We start from the raw sequence: 20,825 nt of genomic DNA, 5'->3' as shown, positions 1-20,825 counted from the left end.
GGCTTGTTCAGGAGTAATAAAATCAGACATGGCTGTACCCAAGACTGGGCCTTAGAGGTCACAAAATAATACTGTTATGTCAAAGTACCCTGTTTAGAAATGTTAATCTGAGCCACTGAGAGAGATTAGAAGTATAGTTTGACCCATTGGAAATCTTGGAAAATCATAGAGATCCAGGAATTCCTTAGGAGTTGACCCCTTCCACACCTATTCTCTAAATCGCCTTCTCTGCTTCTCCACTGAAACCAGCTGGAATATAGTTCTATAGAACCCTGAGCTGTGAAGATAATTATAATCATTGTTTTGGTATTCATTAAACATTTATTATGTTTAACAAACAACTCTCTAGCCTGTAAGCTCGTTATGGGCAGAGAATGTGTGTGCTAATTCTGTTGTACTGACTCTCCCAAGTCCTTAGTACAGTACTCTGCACATAGTAAACAATAAATACTAATGACTGATGTGCCAAGCATTGTTCTAAGAGCTGGGGTAGATGCCAGATAATCTGGTCAGATCCAGTCCCTGTCCCACATGGGACTCCAAGTCTAGGGGGGGAAGAAAAAGCAGGTAAAAGGCACAGAGAAGATAAGCATCTTGCCCAAGGTTAATGCGGCAGGCAAGCAGTGGAGCTGGAATTAAAACCCAGGTCCCTTGACTCCCAGTTCCATTCTCTTTCCACTAGGCCATGCCATGATGGTGCCTGCTCACTGGGGATTGCCTCCTTTAATATGAATCATCTGATAATTAAACTGGTTTGAATGCTTCCTCTTCTGGACTTTGAATGCTCATTAATAATGTGGTACCACAGTAAGAGTCTGAAATCATATAGCTAGAATGCAGTTTGTATCTCTACCTTAAATAGCAGCTCAAGGCCACCACATTCAATCCCAGTTGGAGTTAGTGGGCCCAAAAAAATCCTAGAAAAAGATCCAATGCAATTTAATTCAGAGTAGTTCAGGAGAGGAAAAAAATAGAGAACGGAGAATTGATTTTATTTACTAATTATATTGAAATTGTTTCAATGTAGTGTCAAGTAATATCAATTTTTTGTAGCCATTCATTGGACATGGATGATGATTCCCGGCTGAATTTGCTTAATGATGGGACCCTCATGATCCGAAACACAAGAGAGTCTGACCAAGGTGTCTATCAGTGTATGGCGAGGAATGCTGCAGGGGAAGCTAAGACCCAAAGTGCTCTTCTCCGATATTCCAGCATTCCAAGTAAAGTGTTGCTTTTTGTCATATTTAATACACACATTCATCATTTAATGAGAAAAACAAACTTGAATTGCTAATACATGACTCCAAAATGCCACAACCAATGTGCTACTTGTTATTTTTCCTTCCTCCTTGTCCTTTTTACTCATCCCAAATTTGTTCTACCTGCACTGTGTTCATATAGGGCTATAAAAGAATGAGTGCTTCATTTGTAAAGGGACAGTTTTATCATTCCAATAACCAGATTTAGAAAGTCTTTTCATTTTTTTTCAGTGATTTGATTAGGCAATCTAGCTTTTTGTGAAACTACCCTAGATCATTACTCTGGGTCCTATGTAGAATATTTTTTAGTTTACCAGTACATTATTATGAGCTGTTTCCTAGCCCTTATTGTACTTCATAGCTGTGTAGAAATGACATGTTTCTGTTTAATCGGGGAACCGCAGTATGGACATTACGGCCTTTCTTGAAATGTGAAATTCTTGATTAAAATTTTGTCAATTGGCTTTCAGTGTCCAACAAATAACATCTAAAGGAAAAGAGCTGGTTCACCTTAATTCCTTTGAATTGTTTACCATTCCCATATACCTCGAATAGCCCCCCGTAATCAGCTTAGTTCTGTGAGGAGTGTGTACATTCAACTCGTGGCATTACATGGGGAAACTTTATGTTCCAATTTGAGGACTTTTGCATCACATGATAATAGTTTTAATAATAATAGTAATATTTGTTAATCACTTACTATGTGCCAAGCAGTATACTGAGTGCCACAGTAGATTCAAGATAATCAGGTTGGACACATTCTGCCCCACATAGTGCTCACATAGTCTTAATAGCCTTCAAAATATGCTACAGTAGATTTCAGGATTGTTATTGCTAGTTCTTAAATCCAGCATTTGTCACAATAATGTTTTTGAACTACTCTTAGTACAGTACCCAGTGCTTAGTACAGTTCCTGGCCCATAGTAAGCACTTAACAAATACCATAATAATTGTTATTATTTTATAATAATGTTCAATTGAGCAGTTTTAAATTGAAATAACAGAATATGTGGTTTAGTGAAACTAAATAACTTGGAATTTATTTTCCCATCTTCCCAAACACTTCCCTCCACACAGTTTTAACCTGCTCCCTTTCTCTTTTTAATCTTCACTCTCTTCCCTTTCTCTCTTTCCTTTTTCTCCTCTCACCAAACCCTCTCTTTTCTTCCTCCTTTAGCCAAGCCTGGTTTTGTCATTCAGCCCCAAGACACGGAAGTTATAGTTGGCACCAGCGCCACTTTGGAATGCATGGCTACCGGCCATCCCCAGCCTTTTATCAGCTGGACCAGGGAAAATGGAGAGGCACTGGATGAATCCAGGTACATCATCACTTCTTCTGGAGGACTTTTTATTCAGAATGTCACTTTGCAGGACCACAGTCAGTTTACCTGTCATGCCAGTAATAATCAAGGCTCTGTTCACTCTACGGCAAATATTCTTGTACAAGGTACGTGGAACATAAGAAGATTGTTGAAATTTTCTGGATTTCACTCAAGGTCTCATGTTTATGAAATGTAGTGGCTTTGAAAATGGGAATATGATTTTTTTTTTGTAGTTTGTGGCTGGTTGTTCATTTAGGGTTCCAAGAAATGAGCTCATCCCAAGCAGCAAAGATTGAACAACAAATTATACATACAGTTAGTGTTTTATGTGGTGCTTGTCTCTGCCTCTCTTCCTGCTATCTCTCCATGTATTGATGAATTAGGCCTAATTGAATTATTTTTAAGTTTTGCTTTGGATGGCACAGCTCCCCCCACTCTGGCCCTGAACCCCACCTCAAAGCAGGTTTGTGGGGAATATAGAGGGAAGTGGGAAGGGAGAGGACAATCATTGTAATAGAAATATCATCGAAGCATAGGAGGGAAAAAAGTAAGAGTGATTTGTCCCTCATTTTTTCAATATCATCCATTCTTTCTCCTCCACCAAGTGGAAAGAGCCAGGCTGTATGGTTCCAACCACATGTCTAACATCTGTAGGTTTACATTACTAATAGTATTAATTGTAGTTTTTGTTAAACACATATGCTAAGCACTGGGCAGGCTCATTACAATCAGATAAGGTGCAGCCCTGCCCTAAATGGGGCTCAAAGTGTAAGGGGGAGGTAGGGAGGACATCCCCATTTTTACTGAGGCAGAGAGAAGATAAATGACTTGCCTATGGTCAAACAGCAGACAAGTGGCAGGATTAGAACCCAGGTCTCCTGACTCTCAGTCCTGTGCTCTTTTGATTATAGGCCTCACTGTTTCTCACTGCTGCCCTGAGAGCGAATAAGTCATTCCCCTTTTCTTCTGCAAGAACAGAGTAATTTTGTGTGGAGGCTGCCTTGCCTATGGGCAACACTGATGCACATCCCTTACAGAGCTGAAGCATTCCAGGATAGTGTCACTGGCCATTCCCTTTTGACTTGAAGCAACAAGAGGAATTTGCACTGTGGCCCTCATATAAATAATAATAATAATAACAATAATGGTATTTGTTAAGCGCATACTATGTGCAAAGCACTGTTCTAAGCACTGGGGGATACAAGGTAATCAGGTTGTCCCACGTGGGGCTCACAGTTTTAATCCCCATTTCACAGATGAGGTAACTGAGGCCCAGAGAAGTGAAGTGACTTGCCCAAAGTCACCCAGCTGACAATTGGTGGAGTGGGGATTTGAACTCATGACCTCTGACTCCAAAGCCCGTGCTCTTTCCACTGAGCCACGCTGCTTCTCTGCTTGTATAAACCAGGAACTCCAGTGGAACACCTGGATGGGGAGTTGGAGGGGCTAGTTTCTCCCTAACCTCTGGACCCCCAGGGATGAGAGAGGAGAACCAAGGTGTGTTTGCAGCTTGTAACTAGGAGAAACACTAGAAAGCAAAAGAGCTAATACAACTGAATATACCTCTTCCAAATATGAAACCCTCTATCATTTTCTCTCAAGACAGAGGAGTGCCTGTTTTCAATTAAAGGGCTCAGACATCCATAGTAACTGCTTGAAAATTGAGTATTCACAGTGAATTTGTTACAAGAAAGTAGATTAATAATGAGGTTACAGCGAGAAGACTGTCATAGTCGAAATTAGTGGAAAAAATGTCATGGACAAATTTCAGTCTGTGTTAATCCTTAGTTGCAAAGTATTTTTAAATGGGAGAAAGAGAGACTTTAAATATGATGTAGTGAAGTCTGTTACTGGAAGTGACTATTTTGGGCTTGCACAATTTCACACCTATTATCACAATGAATATGGAAATTTTGATCACAAATTTCTATTGTCAGTTATTCAGTCGATAGTCCTGAGGATTCTCCCTCCCCTTGAATACGAGTTCCTCTGCCTTGGGAATTCATCAAGTCCCTTCTTGCATGCCTTGTCCATTATGTGCTCTTTATGTTTAGCTCCATTCTGAGAAGTTTTCACAATGCCCTTTATAAAGTACTACCTCTAATGATTACACCAACAGGAAACTCTCATTTTCCAGTGGAACCCTGTGCCTTTGAAGCCACCATCTGTTTGTCCCTCAAAATTCTGAGATGTTTCCTTGTTCCTTTCCTGAATCCGTTTGTGGAGGGTTTCAATATGTCTTTAGCTGTTTTATTAATCTCCCAACTAGTTTGCCAAGAGACTTCTTTCATTTAATAGCTAAGTAGACTGTGTATTTTGTTTGGAGATGTTACTCTTTATGTCATTTTCTATGCCTCTCATTCTGTTCAGCTTCTCTGGTGCCCATATATTCAGAGACTGTAATTATTGTAACAAAGCACACTTTTCCAGAGGGGTAGAGGTGAATTATTGATAAAGATGGAAAAACATATCACCCAGTGAAAAGAATAAATCAAAGTATGAGGCAGATGCTTAGTTTATATTGTATATAGTAATTAACACCGTTAATCAAAACCCGTTTAGACTAGGCATCCCAGTAATGAATAGCCAGAAGGACTCTCTTGATTGATTTCAGTAAAATAACAAAATATTTTGTGGTGAATACACATAATAACTCCTCTGACTCCATGGAAATCCTTCATTTCAGGCCCCTTCAAGCAATCAATCGGTCATACTTATTGAGTGCTTACTGTGTGCAGAGCACTGTTCTAAACACTTGGCAGAGTTCAGTATAAAAGAGCTGGTAGACACGTTCCCTGCCCACAGGGAGCTGGTAGTCTACAGGGTGGACCTTACAGTCTAGGGAGAGCTGAACCTTCATGAAGCAAGGGATGCTTTTTTAACATTGGAGAGACCCATACGTTCCCTTTAGCTTTCAAACAGCCTATCCAGAATAGGCTGATAATTTGGCTCTTATTATTTTATTACTGTGGCCAAAACAGCCTGGAAATTCTGGTCTACAGTAAGGCATTCTTTCCACTGGACACCAACCAGTTATAGTCAGGTATGTTTCAAATAATGCAAGAGAGTCATTGATTTGGGACGATTTTTATTTTTAACTTCTTATGAGTACCAGGCACAGCAATCCACCCATAAGAGCCCATTCCATACAACTCAGCTATTTGTGAAGCAACTATGTTGGATCACTGTTGAAAAGCTCAGGCGAATTTCTATCCCACTGCATCTGCTTAGGTATTATGCTGGCTCATTTACAGGGACCTCTAACCCATTTTTCTTGAAATGCAGTAATGCCTGATTCCTTTTATAGAACTACTTAACCAAGGGAGGAATTGCCCAAAGCTAGCATATGTTCTGAAAAGTTTCAGTGAATGAAAACATAGCAGTTGATCTGAATTGGTTATATAGGATCTCTCTATCAATCCAATTCACTAGCTGCACTTTGAAACTCGCGGCAGAAATAAAGCAAACCACGTGGGTTGACCATTTCATAATGTGACTGTGCTTCTGGCAGAGAGTATGACCAGGACTTAACAGCCCAGACAGGTGATTTATTCAGTCATGTCAGTTAATTAAACCTGGAAGGCAGTGTGGACAATGGCATTACCCAAGTATGATCGTTTTTCCTATTTAGTGATTCTGGTAATGGGGTGATTTCCCCAAAATACACATGGGACCTCAACAGAAATCCTTTGGTCTCAGGACTAAGGCTCACCACTCTGACCTTCTCCCAGCCTTTCAGTCAGCGTGATGTGTTCGATTAAATTGCCATGAATCCGCCTGTTTCACTTGCTGATGTTACTTAGCAGCTAGCAAAGTGGATGAGGCTAGAAGACAGAGCATGAGAACCAGATTCTGATGTGGCCAGAGCAAGACTTGGGGTGACGTTTTACAGTTACTGCTCTCTCTGCCCTCTCTTTCACCCACTCCCATCCCTTCAACCAGGTGGTTTTCAGCCTCTTACCAAGTGATCTGAGTCTTAAAGGAGGCCAAGGCAATGGCTCTTGACCATTTCCCTAACCAAACCCAACTTTGCAAAGAGGGTTAGGGACTGCTCCTTTAAAGCAACCATAGTTTGGAGAAAGAAATATATGTATCTCAGAGATAAAATAGGTCTGAAGAGGTATGATACAGTTTGTTTTATTCATGTAGCACCACTGGCTTTCTTATCCTGGGCAGCTAGGTCTGAATGTTTGTCAAAGCGCCTTAGTCTCTGTTTTTCTTCATTTGCTTTTCCCCTACTCCCTCTCTTTTCTGTAACACCAGTGCACTCCGACCCTATGAGCACTTGCTATCCACCTCACGTCAGGACTTATCACATGTCTGTAATTTATTTATTTTTATTAATGTCTGTGTTTCCCTCTAGACTGCAAGCTCCTATGGGCAGGGAAAGTGTCTACCAACTCTGTTGTATTCTCCGAAGGACTCAATAAATACCACTGATGATTAAATTAAAACTGGGCAAACTGTGAATTTGTTGAGTCACAGTTTGGTTTTTTTTCCCCATATCCCTACATATTTTTAATACATCTCCTGGAAATATGCTCTTCTCAGTCCATTGATAGTTTGTTCCCATTTTAAACGTAATAATAATAATAATAACTATGGTGTTTAAGCGCTTGCTGTGTGCCAGGCACTGTACTAAACATTGGGGTGGATACAAGCAAATTAGGTTGGACTCACCATAGCTGTCCCATGTAGGGCTCACAGTCTCAATCCCCATTTTACAGATGAAGTAACTGAGGCACAGAGAATTGAAGTCACAACAGACAAGTGGTGGAGCCAAGATTAGAACTCATGACCTTCTGATTTCCAGGCCGGTGCTCTAGCCACTAACCCATGCTGATTCAAATGTGCTCCTTTGGTTTGTTTTGTGTGGTTGCTCCAATGGCATGGTGGCATATTTACTTACACTCCTAATTGTCTAGGCATGAACTATCCCCCATCACACCCATCCTACCACTGGCTACATGAAGTTATCTGTAAGGTTTTTCTCACCCACCCTCTCAAGTCCACCATCACCATATTCCTGGGTAAATGTGAGCATATGGCCACACCCATGCAAAAACATTCACTCATACATACAAACACACACACAGCCATGCACACACACATACACACACCCATACAAGCATGCATACACCCCCCCCCCCCACACACACACATAAACACACATGTTTACCTCTTTCCAAGGAAGAGAAACAACCCTAAAATCACCATGAATATCTCTGAATTATTTGGGTGCCTGCAAAAAAGGGACTAGCATTATGGCAAGGATATCCCAGAAATCAAGGAAGACCAAATCCCAACTAGCCCTCTGGGGAAATCCATTCCCTTTTAACCCAACTGCTTTTGAAAGTCACACAGCAAGTCCTGGGAGAAAGGAGTGGCTTTTTCCTTGGCAAGAGGTGAGTGCATCTTTTGAAAAACACAAGCAAATAATAATTTGTGCACAGGCTCCCTTCTCTTAACATGAATAATTGAGAATTAGGCTCTGATTATGTTTAGAACTGCTTCAGTCAACAGTTTGTTTGGACTTCTGACGTTTTTAGAATGGCTGTTTGCTTGGAACTGATGTAGTGAAGGTCCTCTCCTAACGAGCCATCCTGAGGCTGTTCAAGGAAATCTGAATAGAATATCAACCAAATTTGATCGGCAAGCAGAAAAGCTAATGGGGAACTGCATGACAGAAATAAAAAAATGAAGATCCTATGCCTATAACCAGCTATCAAAATCCGTACAACACGATAAAATGCTCTGGGCATGTCACTCCCCTCCTCAAAAATCTCCAGTGGTTGCCTGTCAACCTTCGAATCAAGCAAAATCTCCTCACTCTCGGCTTCAAGGCTGTCCATCACTTCGCCCCCTCCTACCTCACCTCCCTTCTCTCCTTCTACAGCTCAGCCCCCACACTCTGCTCCTCTGCCGTTAACCTCCTCACCTTGTCTCATTCTCGCTTGTCCCTCTGTCTACCCCTGGCCCACATCCTTCCTTTGGCCTGAAATGCCCTCCGTCCGCACATCCTCCAAGCTAGCTCTCTTCCTCCCTTCAAAGCCCTACTGAGAGCTCATCTCCTCCAGGAGACCTTACCAGACTGAGCTCCCCCTTTTTGCTCCCCTCCTCTTTCTCCCCTCCCCATCACCCCCCCCACCCTACCTCCTTCTCCTCCCCACAGCACTTGTATATATTTCTACATATTTATTACTCTATTTTATTTGTACACATTGACTATTTCATTTTATTAATGATGTGTATATAGCTATAATTCTATTTATTCTGATAGTATTGACACCTGTCTACTTGTTTTGTTTTGTTGTCTGTCTCCCCCTTCTAGACTGGGAGCCCGCTGTTGGGTAGGGACCGTCTCTGTATGTTGCTGATTTGTACTTCCAAATCAAGTAGTACAGTGCTCTGCACACAGTAAGCGCTCAATAAATACGATTGAATGAATGAATGAATAAATGTCTATACTCAGATATTCACAAACACATATGTGGATCTAAATTCTATTTTTATTGTTGAAGACAATCAACTTTATGTATTTGGGGATGTTGGGGCAATGGAACATGAACAAAAACATAATGTTGATTTTTGTGTCAACCTTTGAGGTCCTTAATTATGCATTTTCATGTTCTTCAGAATATGGGAGAATTTACCAATGTGTTTCATATAGATTTAAATATTTCCATTTTTAACTATACCACCCACTCTCCCTCACTTTAGCCCTCTTCTTTTAACACTCTCACTATAGCGATGATGAAATTCCTGACTTTTGGTACCATTATTGCCAATTTTAGTACCAGTATTGCTAATTTTAGTACCAGTATTTCCATCAGCAACTCTCTCGCCTCCCACTTGCAAAGCTTTCTTCAGCTTAAATGTTTCCCTTCCTCTTTTCCCCAAACTTTAAAATATATAGGGTAATTAAAGCCTACTATAGTGTAGCATTAGATAATGACGGATCCATTTAGCATAGATAGTGATGATCCCTAGTCCTGTAACGTAAGATTTAAATGATAACACTTTGAAAATGAAGTATTTACAAATTGACATATTGGCATGGATTTGCATTGCTATTGGATCATGTGACTGTTTAGTCTGTTTTCTATTTCCTTTTAAATATATTTATAGTGTTTTGATCAATTATTTGAATCTTGGGAATGTGCTAATCCCTCTTATTTAGAGAAGCGGTGTGGCCTAGTGGGTAGAACGCAGGCCTCAGAGTCAGAAGCACCTTAGGTTCTAATCCCAGCTCCGCCACTTGTCTGCTGTGTGACCTTGGGCAAGTCACTTAACTTCTCTGTGCCTCAGTTGCCTCAACCGTAAATTGGGAATTAAGACCATGAGCCCTATGTGGGACAGGGACTGTGACCAATTTGATTACCTTGTATCTACTCTAGTGCTTAGTACAGTGCCCGGCACATAGTAAGTTCTTAACAAATACAATTATCATTGTTATGGGAAATAATCCCTTGGCTTTCCTCTAGGTTGTAAGCTCACTGTGAGCAGGGAGTCTACCTGCTAATTCTGTAGTACTACACTTTCCCAAGCGCTTCGTTCAGTGCTCTGTACACAGTAAGCTCTCAACAGATACGAATGACTGACTTTTATGGATAGTTCGGCTCGTGGTTTCGCATTCTAGCCCTGGCCTCATTCCCTGCCCAAGTCGTCTGCGGTCTCTTTGGTTACCAGCAGCCCTAGCCCCACCTTTTCAGGAGCTGGCTGGCTAACCACCCCCAGGCCCCCTTTCTGGAGAGCCCGGGTGGCCTTGAATTAAATCAGTCATTCATTTTATATTGAGCGTTTACTGTGAGCAGAGCGGTGTATTAAGTGCTTGAGAGAGTACAATATAACAGAGTTGGTAGTCACGTTCTCTGCTCACAGTGAGCTTGAGGTTGTTGGAATTGTTGTGAGTTGCTGGAAAAATGTTCCAGTGTTTCAAGAGAAGCGACCATTGGGCTTATGTTATAGTCGCACCTTCACCTCATTCACAGACTGTGAGCCCACTGTTGGGTAGGAACCGTCTCTATATGATGCCAACTTGAACTTCCCAAGAGTTCAGTACAGTGCTGTGCACACAGTAAGTGCTCAATAAATATGATTTATTGATTGATTCACAGGAGTCTCTCTCCTCAATACCCTGCAAAGACTGAGGGATTTCTATACTTGGTTTAGTGCTCTTTTGTTTAACGCTTGACTGGGAAGCAGTGGATAGAGTCCAGGCCTAGCAGTCCGAAGGACCAAGTTTCCAATCCTGGCTCCACCATTTGCCTGATGCTGTGTGATGTTGGGCAAGTCACTTAATTTCTTTGTGCCTCAGTTTCCTCATCTATAAAATGGTAATTAAGATTGTGAGCTCCACATGGGACATGGACTATGTCCTACCTGATTAGCTTGTCTCTATCCCAGTGCTTAGAACAGTTCCTTGCACATAAAAACGGCTTAACAAATACCATTAAAAAAAAAAAGATTTTCATGTCGCCAATGAAAAGCATTAACTGGGTTATAGCAGTATATGTAACTATAACTACTCTGATGAAGATACTTTCAACTGTGTTTATATACACCCCATGCCTGTAATTGCTAATCTACAATTACAATTGAGAATATTTGGAAATACTTTACCATTTTTCCCTTAGCAGTAAATTACAGATGGCATTAACCTAGAGACTGTGGGCCCATGACAAACTTTTTGCTTTTCCTCCTTTTCTCTGTCCAGCTCCTCCCCAGTTTACAGTAATCCCCAGGGATCAAGTAGTTGTCGAAGGACATACTGTGGATTTCCCCTGTGAAGCTGTTGGCATTCCAACCCCTGTGATTGCTTGGACCAAAGCAGGTATAATTTTATCTATTGGAAATTGGGAGATTAAAATGTTTCCTTCTTACTTTGGAGGGAGGGCATAAATGGCTTACGTTACTTGTTAAGTACATTGACTAAACACAAATGCAGGTATTAAAACACAGTGGCATAAAGCAATCTATCACTTTTTAATGAAAATGGTTAAGCTGTCCCCGGTGCTCATTTTTAAATTAAACGCTTTGGTTAATGTTATTTTGAAGCTAAGTATTGATTTATAAATTCACTTCATTTAATAGGTTCAGACTGCCTCAGAGTCCTTCAGCAAATACATATCACTCTGTTTAGTTGAATGTGATAGCTAATTTGATTTTGCATGTTGTCATAGTCCAAAATTTAATGACAAAATGATAAATATTTTCGTTGTTATGCACAAGATGGATATATGACACGAAACCCTCTTTATCATTGTACTGGCTAAACAACTAGCTGGAACCAATGTTCATGTTCAGATAAATATTGCAGGGCTTGTACTCCACAGTATAGCCTGTCCTCAGCTAGAAAGACTTAGAAATGTCTTGGGACTTCCCCATATGCATCACTTTCCTCTCAGAATTCTTCAATGGCTTTGAGCTCCAGGTTTTCCGGAGCCGTCTTCTTAGAGCTCATTTTTCCTGCTCCTGAGATATCTCTCACACTATCTTCCTTTTCCCCTTCTAGGGGGAGTCCCTACTTTCTAAACCAGCTTCTGGTCCCTCCTTCAAAGTCCTACATAAAATTCACCTTACATGAAGTTTTTCTGACCATCTGCTACTCTGGTCACCCTCCACTTCTGCTTCCGTACAAATGTTAGTAAGTTAATATATGTTTTCTTGGTCTCATATTTGATTATTGAATTTCTGCTTTATCACTCCTTTAGAAAGTAAGCTCTTTGACACAGGCAACTCTTCTCTTGCACTTCTTTTGTAATTCCTGCCAATACCTAGTCCAGTGGTTTTCAGATACTGGTTAGGACGATGGAGATGGCTTTATGTTTCAAGTAGATTTGTTTTAGTGAAGAAAAAAATGATTTTGCTCAAGCATTTGCCTGAGAATAGAGGGTATTCTGGCACATCAATCAATACTGTGTATTGAGCACTTTGTGCAGAGCACTGCACTAAGGCTGTAAGCTCTGTCTAGACTGTAAGCTCATTGAGAGCAGGGAACATATTTACTATTTCTGTTATATTGAACTCTCCCAAGGATGTAATTCAGTGCTCTTCACACATTAAGTGCTCAATAAATACAGTCCATTGATTGATTGCTTGGAAGAGTATAACATGGCTTAGTGGAAAGAGCACGGGCTTGGGACTCAGAGGTCATGGGTTCAAATCCCAGCTCCGCCGCTTGTCAGCTGTGTGAATTTGGGCAAGTCAGTTCACTTCTCTGGGCCTCAGCCACCTCAACTGTAAAATGGCGCTTAAGATTGTGAGCCCCACATGGGACAACCTGATCACCTTGTATCCTCCCCAGCACTTAGAACAGTGCTTTGTACATATTAAGCGCTTAACAAATATGAAAATTATTATTATGAATTATTATTAGATATGATCCTTGCCCTCAATCAAGGATCTTATAATCTAGTGGGGAAATGTGGAGTATGTCTGATGTGGCAGGTGCAAGGTAGCAAAATTAGCAAGGAGCAATTTGAAATTCTCCTCTTGCGCAGTAAGGGGATTGAACTTCTGATTCAGGTGAAAAACACCAAAGCTAGGCCAACAGTAAAAGGTCTAGTCTGGTGACTGCTCACATCAGTGGTGTTTGTTGAATAAGAGAATAAGGTTCTTGGGTTTAGCCTTCCTGGGAGAGTGACGAAAGTATTTTCTGTCCCCTGCAGGTGGCCAGCTCCGTCAGGAGGGACAGCACACCATTCTCTCCTCAGGAACTCTACGCCTCGCTCAGGTAGCTCAGCATGATCAAGGCCAGTATGAGTGTCAGGCTGTCAGCTCACTGGGTGTGAAGAGAGTGACCGTCCTACTGAGTGTGCAAGCCAAAGGTACCCTCCTCACAGTCGTCTTCATAAACCATGTATAGTTGTCCTGTGTTTCCCCTATGAGTGTATGGTACTGAAAAGGCCAATATTCCCCTGCCACATTGGCCACACAAAAAGTTGTCCTTTTTTGGTTGCTGTACTTAATATTTGTATCACCTAGTGCTGTTTTCTCATTTGCCTCCTTGCCTCTCTTTTCCGTCAATCAGTCAGTCGTATTGAGCACTTACTGTGTACAGAACATTGTACTAAGCACGTAGGAGAGCACAGTATAAGCTTTTGCTCAGAGATCTTCTATCTTGATGGCAGTGAGGCATGCAGGTCTGTCCTCGGCAGTTGATTCCCAGTTTTCAGCTAGGGCACAGCGTTGTCTGAGGCTCTGTTTTACCATGTCCTACTACACTTCCTCTGCCCTTCTTGTTAGTCATGTACACCTGTCTACATGTTTTGTTTTGTTGTCTGTCTCCGCCTTCTAGACTGTGAGCCCGTTGTTAGGTAGGGACCATCTCTATATCATCATCATCATTAATCGTATTTATTGAGCGCTTACTATGTGCAGAGCACTGTACTAAGCACTTGGGAAGTACAAATTGGCAACATATAGAGACAGTCCCTACCCAACAGTGGGCTCACAGTCTAAAAGAGGAAGACAGAGAACAAAACCAAACATACTAACAAAATAAAATAAATAGAATAGATATGCACAAGTAAAATAAATAGAGTAATAAACATGTACAAACATATATACGTATATACAGGTGTTGTGGAGAAGGGAAGGAGGTAAGAAGGGGGGGATGGAGGGGGGCGAGGGGGAGAGGAAGGAAGGGGTCTATACATTGCCGACTCGTACTTCCCAAGCACTTAGTACAGTGCTCTGCATACAGTAAGTGCTCAATAAATACGACTGACTGAATGAATGAATGAATAATGAGAGTCTCCACCATATCCCGAGTTCAACGATTTTTTTTCCAGAGATTCCAATATTGAACAGAATGGGATGAATGTCTTTCCCTCCTCCTGCTTTCCCCACCCACCCCTCCTCTCTCCTAATATAAGGTTTCTTTCCTTCACTAATAATTGCTTAGCACATACCTTTTTCCAAGCAAGCCGTTTTCTACTCATTAATTATTACCAGTGGGGCAAAATGTGTCAGATAAGGAACAAAGGCCTGATGAAACCAGACCTATAATATTGCTCAGTAAGATACAATCTAGTTAGACTGATGGGAGGGATTGGGTATTCACTGTTACAGAATCGCATCTTTCATGCTAAAATGTATTAAGAATATAGTGCTGAGGAGTTCAGTAGTTCAGGTTCATCAAATGAAAAACAAAGCATTTGTGTACATATCAACAGTAAATAGTCTGGAATGAGCAGGCCCATAATTTTCAGTAGTGTACGATGTATGTAGCTTCTTAAAAGAGAATTCAAATACAGATGGGAAAATGTTATTGAATATGATTGGAATTCATATGAGTTTTCTGGGTTATAAAGAAATTAAGTGGGCCATTTATTTGCAATAGTTAGGATGCATAAATCTCACTGACAACACTCATATTTTTATACAGTTTCTTAAACGTTTCCCAATTCTCGGCAATTCCATGAATATTTCATTTTATTATTATAGACTTTTTCCAAGGTAATTAATATTTAGTCCCAAAACTACAGGAGGAAATGAACTGGCCCAAGCTGAACAATCACCCGTGTAGCACTCTTAAACAAGTCTGCATAAACAAGAGTGTCTCATGACGGAGCTTCTGAGGGACCTGCTAGTAAACTGAGTCCAATATTGAGTCTCCAATTTTCCAGTGGCTCTAGAAAACACCATTCTTTCTGGAGAAGGGAAGCGATCAAAGGTTGAAGAAATTCTCTGTGAAGAAAAGTAGAAGGAATTATCCTGAAAAAACTCTGACTGACAGGTGTCCCAAGTGATTTCAGGGACAGGAAATTTCATGAACAGAAGGATGAACTGAAGATCCCATTCCCATTGAGGAAAGGCTGGTTATAGAAAGGAATTTAGTTTCCATTAGTGTTTCTCAGCATGGGTTTTGTCCTCGAGGGAGAATTCTGAGGGAGCAGCAGATTTCAAAGCAGCATGATCTAGCCTCTCCCATCACAGATAAACCTTTTACTCTTTCCTTCTGTTGTAAGAACAGCTGCATTGGGAAGAGAAAGACTTGGTGAAGTTTTGGTTTGGGATTAAGGTGGGGCTTGTGGGGAGGGGATGATGTGGGACACAGTGATTCCTAGAAGTCAGCAGTGAAGCCTCCAGGAAGAGAGTGTATGAGGAGGAATGATGCCACAAAAATGTTGGAGAGCGACTGGTGTAAGTGGGTGGAAGATGGAGTAACCTCCTTCCTGTGAATCTCTATGGTCAGTCAGTCATATTTATTGAGTGCCTTCTGTGTGCAGATCACTGTACTAAGCACTTGGGAGAGTACAATATAACAGACACGTTTCCTGCCCACAGCAAGTTTACAGCCTAAAGGGGGAGACAGACATTATTGTAAATAAAATTACAGATATGTACGTAAGTGCTGTGGGGCTGGAGCGGGGATGAATAAAGGGAGCAAGTCAGGGTGAAATAGATGGGACTGGAAGAAAAGGAAAAGAGGGTTTCGTCAGGGAAGGTCCATCGGAGGAGGTGTGACTTCAATAAGGCTTTGAAGTGGGGGACAGTAATAAACTGTCAGATGTGAAGAAGGAGGGTGTTCCAGGCCAGAGGCAGGATGTGGGCAAGCAGTCAGCAGTGAGATAGATGAGATCAAGGCACAGTGAGAAGGTTAGCATTAGAGGAGTGAAGTGTGTGGACTGGGTTGTAGTAGGAGAGCAACAAGGTGAGGTGGAAGGGAGTAAGGTGATTTACTGCTTTAAAGCCGACAGTAAGGAGTTCAGTTTGATGTGGAGCTGGATGGGCAACCACTGGAGATTCTTGAAGAGTGGGGAAACATGGCCTGAACATTTTCACAGAAAAATGAGAGAGGAGATACGTGTTCATGGCCAAATTCCAGTGGCAAGTGGAAGCCCCTACCAGCACCATGTTAGAGCAGGAGGAAGCATGGCTAAGCTGGCAGGAAATTGCAAGCCCTTGGATCCAGCTCACTTTTTGATCCCTGAAAAATGATTTAATGTTTTATTTTGCTTTCAATATAGTCAGAGGTGCCGTTTGCCCTCCCTGCTCTGCAATATTTTCTAATATTGAACTGAGGGAATAATCAAGGTAAAAGATTTAGCTCTTGGTGATAGGAGTAGTGGCAAACTCCAAAGTTTAATAAGATGTAATCTTTCCCATATCTCAGAAGAGTGCGCTCTCTTTTTCTTGCCAAGTAATTAAGCTCTCAATCTTTAACGTTCCTTGGAACAAATATGGTATCTTAGAAAATATTCTTTGATTCAGCTGTACAGTATTGAAAGAGATAATATTGATATGAGCCTATCTGGGGTCTTTTTCTGCAGTTCTACCAGTGTTTACTCAGCTACCTCAGGATACAAATGCAGAAGTTGGAAAGAATATAAATATTTCATGTAGTGCTCAAGGAGAACCTCAACCCATAATTACTTGGAATAAGGTAAGATTAGAAAATCAAGGTACTGTAAACAATCAATTGCCAGTGAAGTATGCCATAGAGATAATGATCCCAATATTGATTCCTTTCAGACGTGTTTTTGCTAGTAAGTAGCATCTTGTCGTATAGAAATATCCCTCTTAACCGTATTTTAGGCATAGTCTTAATGTTGGGTTGTCATTACATTAAAAGACTTCCTTCCCTAAAACTGAACTCCCCAAAGCTTGGGTCTTTCCTCTTCTAGCCTAATAGGGAAAATTAGTCAATTTGTTTGTCTTTTCAATTTTTGGTTCAATCAATAGCCTATACTTCATTTGAAGTTATTTTTAATGACTTGTAAAAGTGGATTTCACCACTAACAAACAGAGCACAGAAATATGACAGCAATGAACTGGGTTTCCCTCGTAACTTTTTTTCGTTTAATCCCTTATTTAGGAACAAAAGCCTGAGGGATTTTGATGAAATGATAACATTTGACTAAGCCATCTCCCCTCTCTCTGCAAAGTCACCGTGCCCATTACCACTGCAAAGTTAGTCTCTGCCTCAGATGCTCTTTATCAAAAGAACATTTAGACAGTAGGATGTATGGCTTTTAAATAGAAAATTGTGTCCTAGTGTAATGACTTGGAGTGGCTAAGCCTTTCATTATTTGGGACTCTCTAACTTCTGGGGAAGTACTGATGTGTCTGTTTATGAACAATCGGATTGGAGGTGCCTCTGGGTAGTTCTAGAGAAGGGAGGCCTTCACATGCTGTGTGTAGGATATGCTTTGTAGTTATGCTTTATACTGAGGAGGCGGGCCCGGTGTGCCACTGCTCGAGTCTTTTCATGGGTGGCAGCAACAATTCTGCCCATTTTTGTGCTGGGAAAGAGAGGGTTGCAGGGCCCACACCCCAGTTGTCTTGATTACCATTGTAGCTTGCAGCCATCATCCCTTCCCCTAGAAACAGCTGCTCTTCATCACTCATTGCCACCCCCTCCCACCACATGCCTGAGCACCCTTTCGGTTAAAAGGAGTTTTTATTGATTGGTGTCTGTAGGCCATGTTTTGTGTTTGGTTAGTGGTACTTCGGTACATGGGGCTTGGCCACCCCAGGTTTAATGTTTGGAAACTGAGTCTTCACTGCATATCTTTTCAGCAACATTGCTCTTCTTCCCATTTATTCTTATTGGTATATGAACAAACCATTTGCATCATCATTTTAGTCATTTCCTTCAGTGTCTGAAGCCTTGACATTCTTTCGTAAAAAAATCAAGCATTCTTGCTACATTTTTATTCTATAGGCCTAGCAGAGAAGGGCACCGGGGTTGAAAACCAAAAATCAAGTTCACTTCGGTTTTCAGCCTATCTCCTTTTCAAAATTATCTTTTCAGCATGCTTCAGTGCATTAATGACCTGTGGGTGAGTGGGCTTCAACCTCTAGTTAATAAAATGGAAAATACAGTTGCATGGAAAAACAATCTCACACCCGTTCTCTCGAAGTATGTCACCTCCAATCAGTAATTACCATGATGCTTCTCGAAGGTTAGGAAACTGGAACTAGCATTTTTTTCCCCACCAGTCGTCACGTGTTTCTTTTCAAAGGCCGGGATTCAGATTACTGAGAGTGGTAAATTCCACATTCACGCAGAAGGCACCCTTACCATCTGGGATGTCGGGCTGGCTGACGAAGGAAGGTACGAATGTGTCGCCCGGAATACATTTGGCCTGGCTGCAGCCAGCATGGTGCTTACCGTCACTGGTAAGTTTTCCCCATGCTGCTTCCTGAGATATCTTTTATTTCCAGAGATTAAATGCGTCTCGACATGTCAAGTGCACAGATCCAATATCTTTTTTTTGGAGATTCCACAAGTCTCGCCATAGTCAAAAACTCTCCTCCAAGAGGCTTTCCCTGACTAAGCACTCAGTTCCCCTGTTTGCCCTCCCCTTTACGTCACCTGTGCACTTGACTAAAGCACACTGATACTCACCCCACCTGAAGAATTTATGTTATGTATCCTAACACTCTATTATTTCCCCTATCTGTAATTTACTTTAATGTTTGTCTCCCCCTTAGAGTGTAAGCTCTTCGTGGGCAGGATTGTGTCTACCAACTCTGTTGTATTTTTCCAAGTGCTTAGTACAGTGCTCTGTACACAGTTAGTGCTCAATGAATGTTATTGATTGATTGATTGAGAGATCAGGCCGATACTTTGGACTGGAGAACAAAAGGATAGGAGGAGTCGTATCTACTCAAAGTCCGGGAAATCTAATGTTTCTGTCCCTTAAGATCAGTTTATTTCCATAAATCCAAAGCCCTTGACTAGTGAGTTATAAAAAGTAATTTGCTGTTCACTGTGGGCAGGAATCATGTCTAGCAACTCTCCCAGGTGTAGAGAAGCCGCGTGGCCTAGTGGAAAGAGCACAGGCTTGGAAGTCAGACCGTCATGTGTTCTAATCCTGGATCAGTCACGTGTCTGTTGTGTGACCTTGAGCAAGTCATTTCACATCTCTGTGCTTCAGTTACCTCATCTGTAAAATGGGGATTGAAAGTCTGAGCCCCATGTGGTAAAGGAACTGTTTCCAAACCCACTGTACCGTGCCTGGCACATAGTAAGTGCTTAATTATTATTACTAGTGTATGAATCATATTAATTGTAATGATTTATTATTATTAATAATAACAGAAACAGAATATGCCTGAGCCTGCCTCTATATGCCAAAAGTGATTTGAGGCCCATAGTTATTAGTATGACTCTTTTTTTTTCTTTTTCTGATTATGAGTTGATTCTTTTTAGAGCAATTTAAGCAACAGGTATTCATGAATAAGATGCTTACAGCTGTGGGCAGCGGGTCATTTAGTGACCCTGAGAAATGACTATTTCATTGTGCATCAGAACATTTTGATATCAGAGGTTCACAGTGTAGACAGAGTTGAAGAAAACTCTGTGGACTCAGGCTTTTATAAGCATTGTGAAAGGTAGGATTGATTAGTGAATGTCCCAGTGACATGGCTGATCGGTTAGCAGGTCTGGACAGGTTAGCCGACAACAGGGCTGTCTTTTGCAGAAGGACTGGGGGAGCCTTCAAGCTGACAGTCTGAAGGCTGGCTCTGTCTCCATGTTACCAATCTTATTTTGGTTTCCATAGAAATGGTAAATTGGTAATATGGAGATGAATTGGAATCGATTCCACCCACCTGATTTTTCCCCACCTTTTTTCCATTCTTCTCTCCTTCCATTTTTGTAGAATTAGGCCTGTACTGACTGCTGTGTGGCTGTTAACACTTTATCCTAAATCTTTGAACTGAGGAAAACAGTCAGGGTTTTTTACTAAATCTTTTTTAAGAGTTACTAATTTAGTAACTTACAAATCACCAGAATGTAGTATGCCTGATTCCATCACTTTTTCCAGGAAGTTCCAGGGAGCTCTCAGTAGCTATGTATTTATAGCTCCCAAATCACGCCATTCATGAGACAGTTTTTCATAAAATGCACATCTTGTTGCATTCTACGTAGGAGTTTATTTTGTGTTAATGATCTATGATAAAGTGAGTTTATAACCAACATAGTTTAGTTTATTATTGGCAGGCTGATTAAAAAACAGAAATGTCTAGGCTTGTAAAACTATGACTCTCTGGTAGTTTACTAACAGTTGCCTGTTTAGGTGCCAAGAGTAGAGGGTTTTTCCCTGAGCATAATTTACACAAAGCCTAACACTAAGGACTTGGAAACAGCCCTTTACAAATGTGACGAGCCCTGTGATAAAATCCCTTTAAGCTTCCTTCTCTTCTATTTCGATTCAGAAGACAGGTTAAACTTACAGAAGGGTAGGTGGAAGTTTTGGGGCAAAACACCCTAGAAAGTATACTA

The 20,825-nt window shown here is 41.1% G+C and overlaps 1 protein-coding gene across 1 annotated transcript in view; it reads left to right on the top strand.

The window, feature by feature from the left end:
- Positions 1–20,825, top strand: part of PXDNL (peroxidasin like) — a 244,176-nt gene that overhangs the window by 166,944 nt on the left and 56,407 nt on the right. Inside the window, exons 9-14 of the mRNA XM_038766521.1 lie at positions 1,054–1,223; positions 2,440–2,709; positions 11,301–11,417; positions 13,255–13,413; positions 16,864–16,976; positions 18,559–18,715. Of these exons, the coding sequence (XP_038622449.1) occupies positions 1,054–1,223; positions 2,440–2,709; positions 11,301–11,417; positions 13,255–13,413; positions 16,864–16,976; positions 18,559–18,715 (986 nt within the window). The remainder of the gene's footprint in view (positions 1–1,053; positions 1,224–2,439; positions 2,710–11,300; positions 11,418–13,254; positions 13,414–16,863; positions 16,977–18,558; positions 18,716–20,825) is intronic.

This window comes from Tachyglossus aculeatus, chromosome 25, assembly GCF_015852505.1.
Source record: "Tachyglossus aculeatus isolate mTacAcu1 chromosome 25, mTacAcu1.pri, whole genome shotgun sequence".
Lineage (NCBI taxonomy): Eukaryota > Metazoa > Chordata > Mammalia > Monotremata > Tachyglossidae > Tachyglossus > Tachyglossus aculeatus.
The sequence above is the reverse complement of the archived record's forward strand: the minus strand, read 5'-3'. Positions and strand labels throughout refer to the sequence as shown.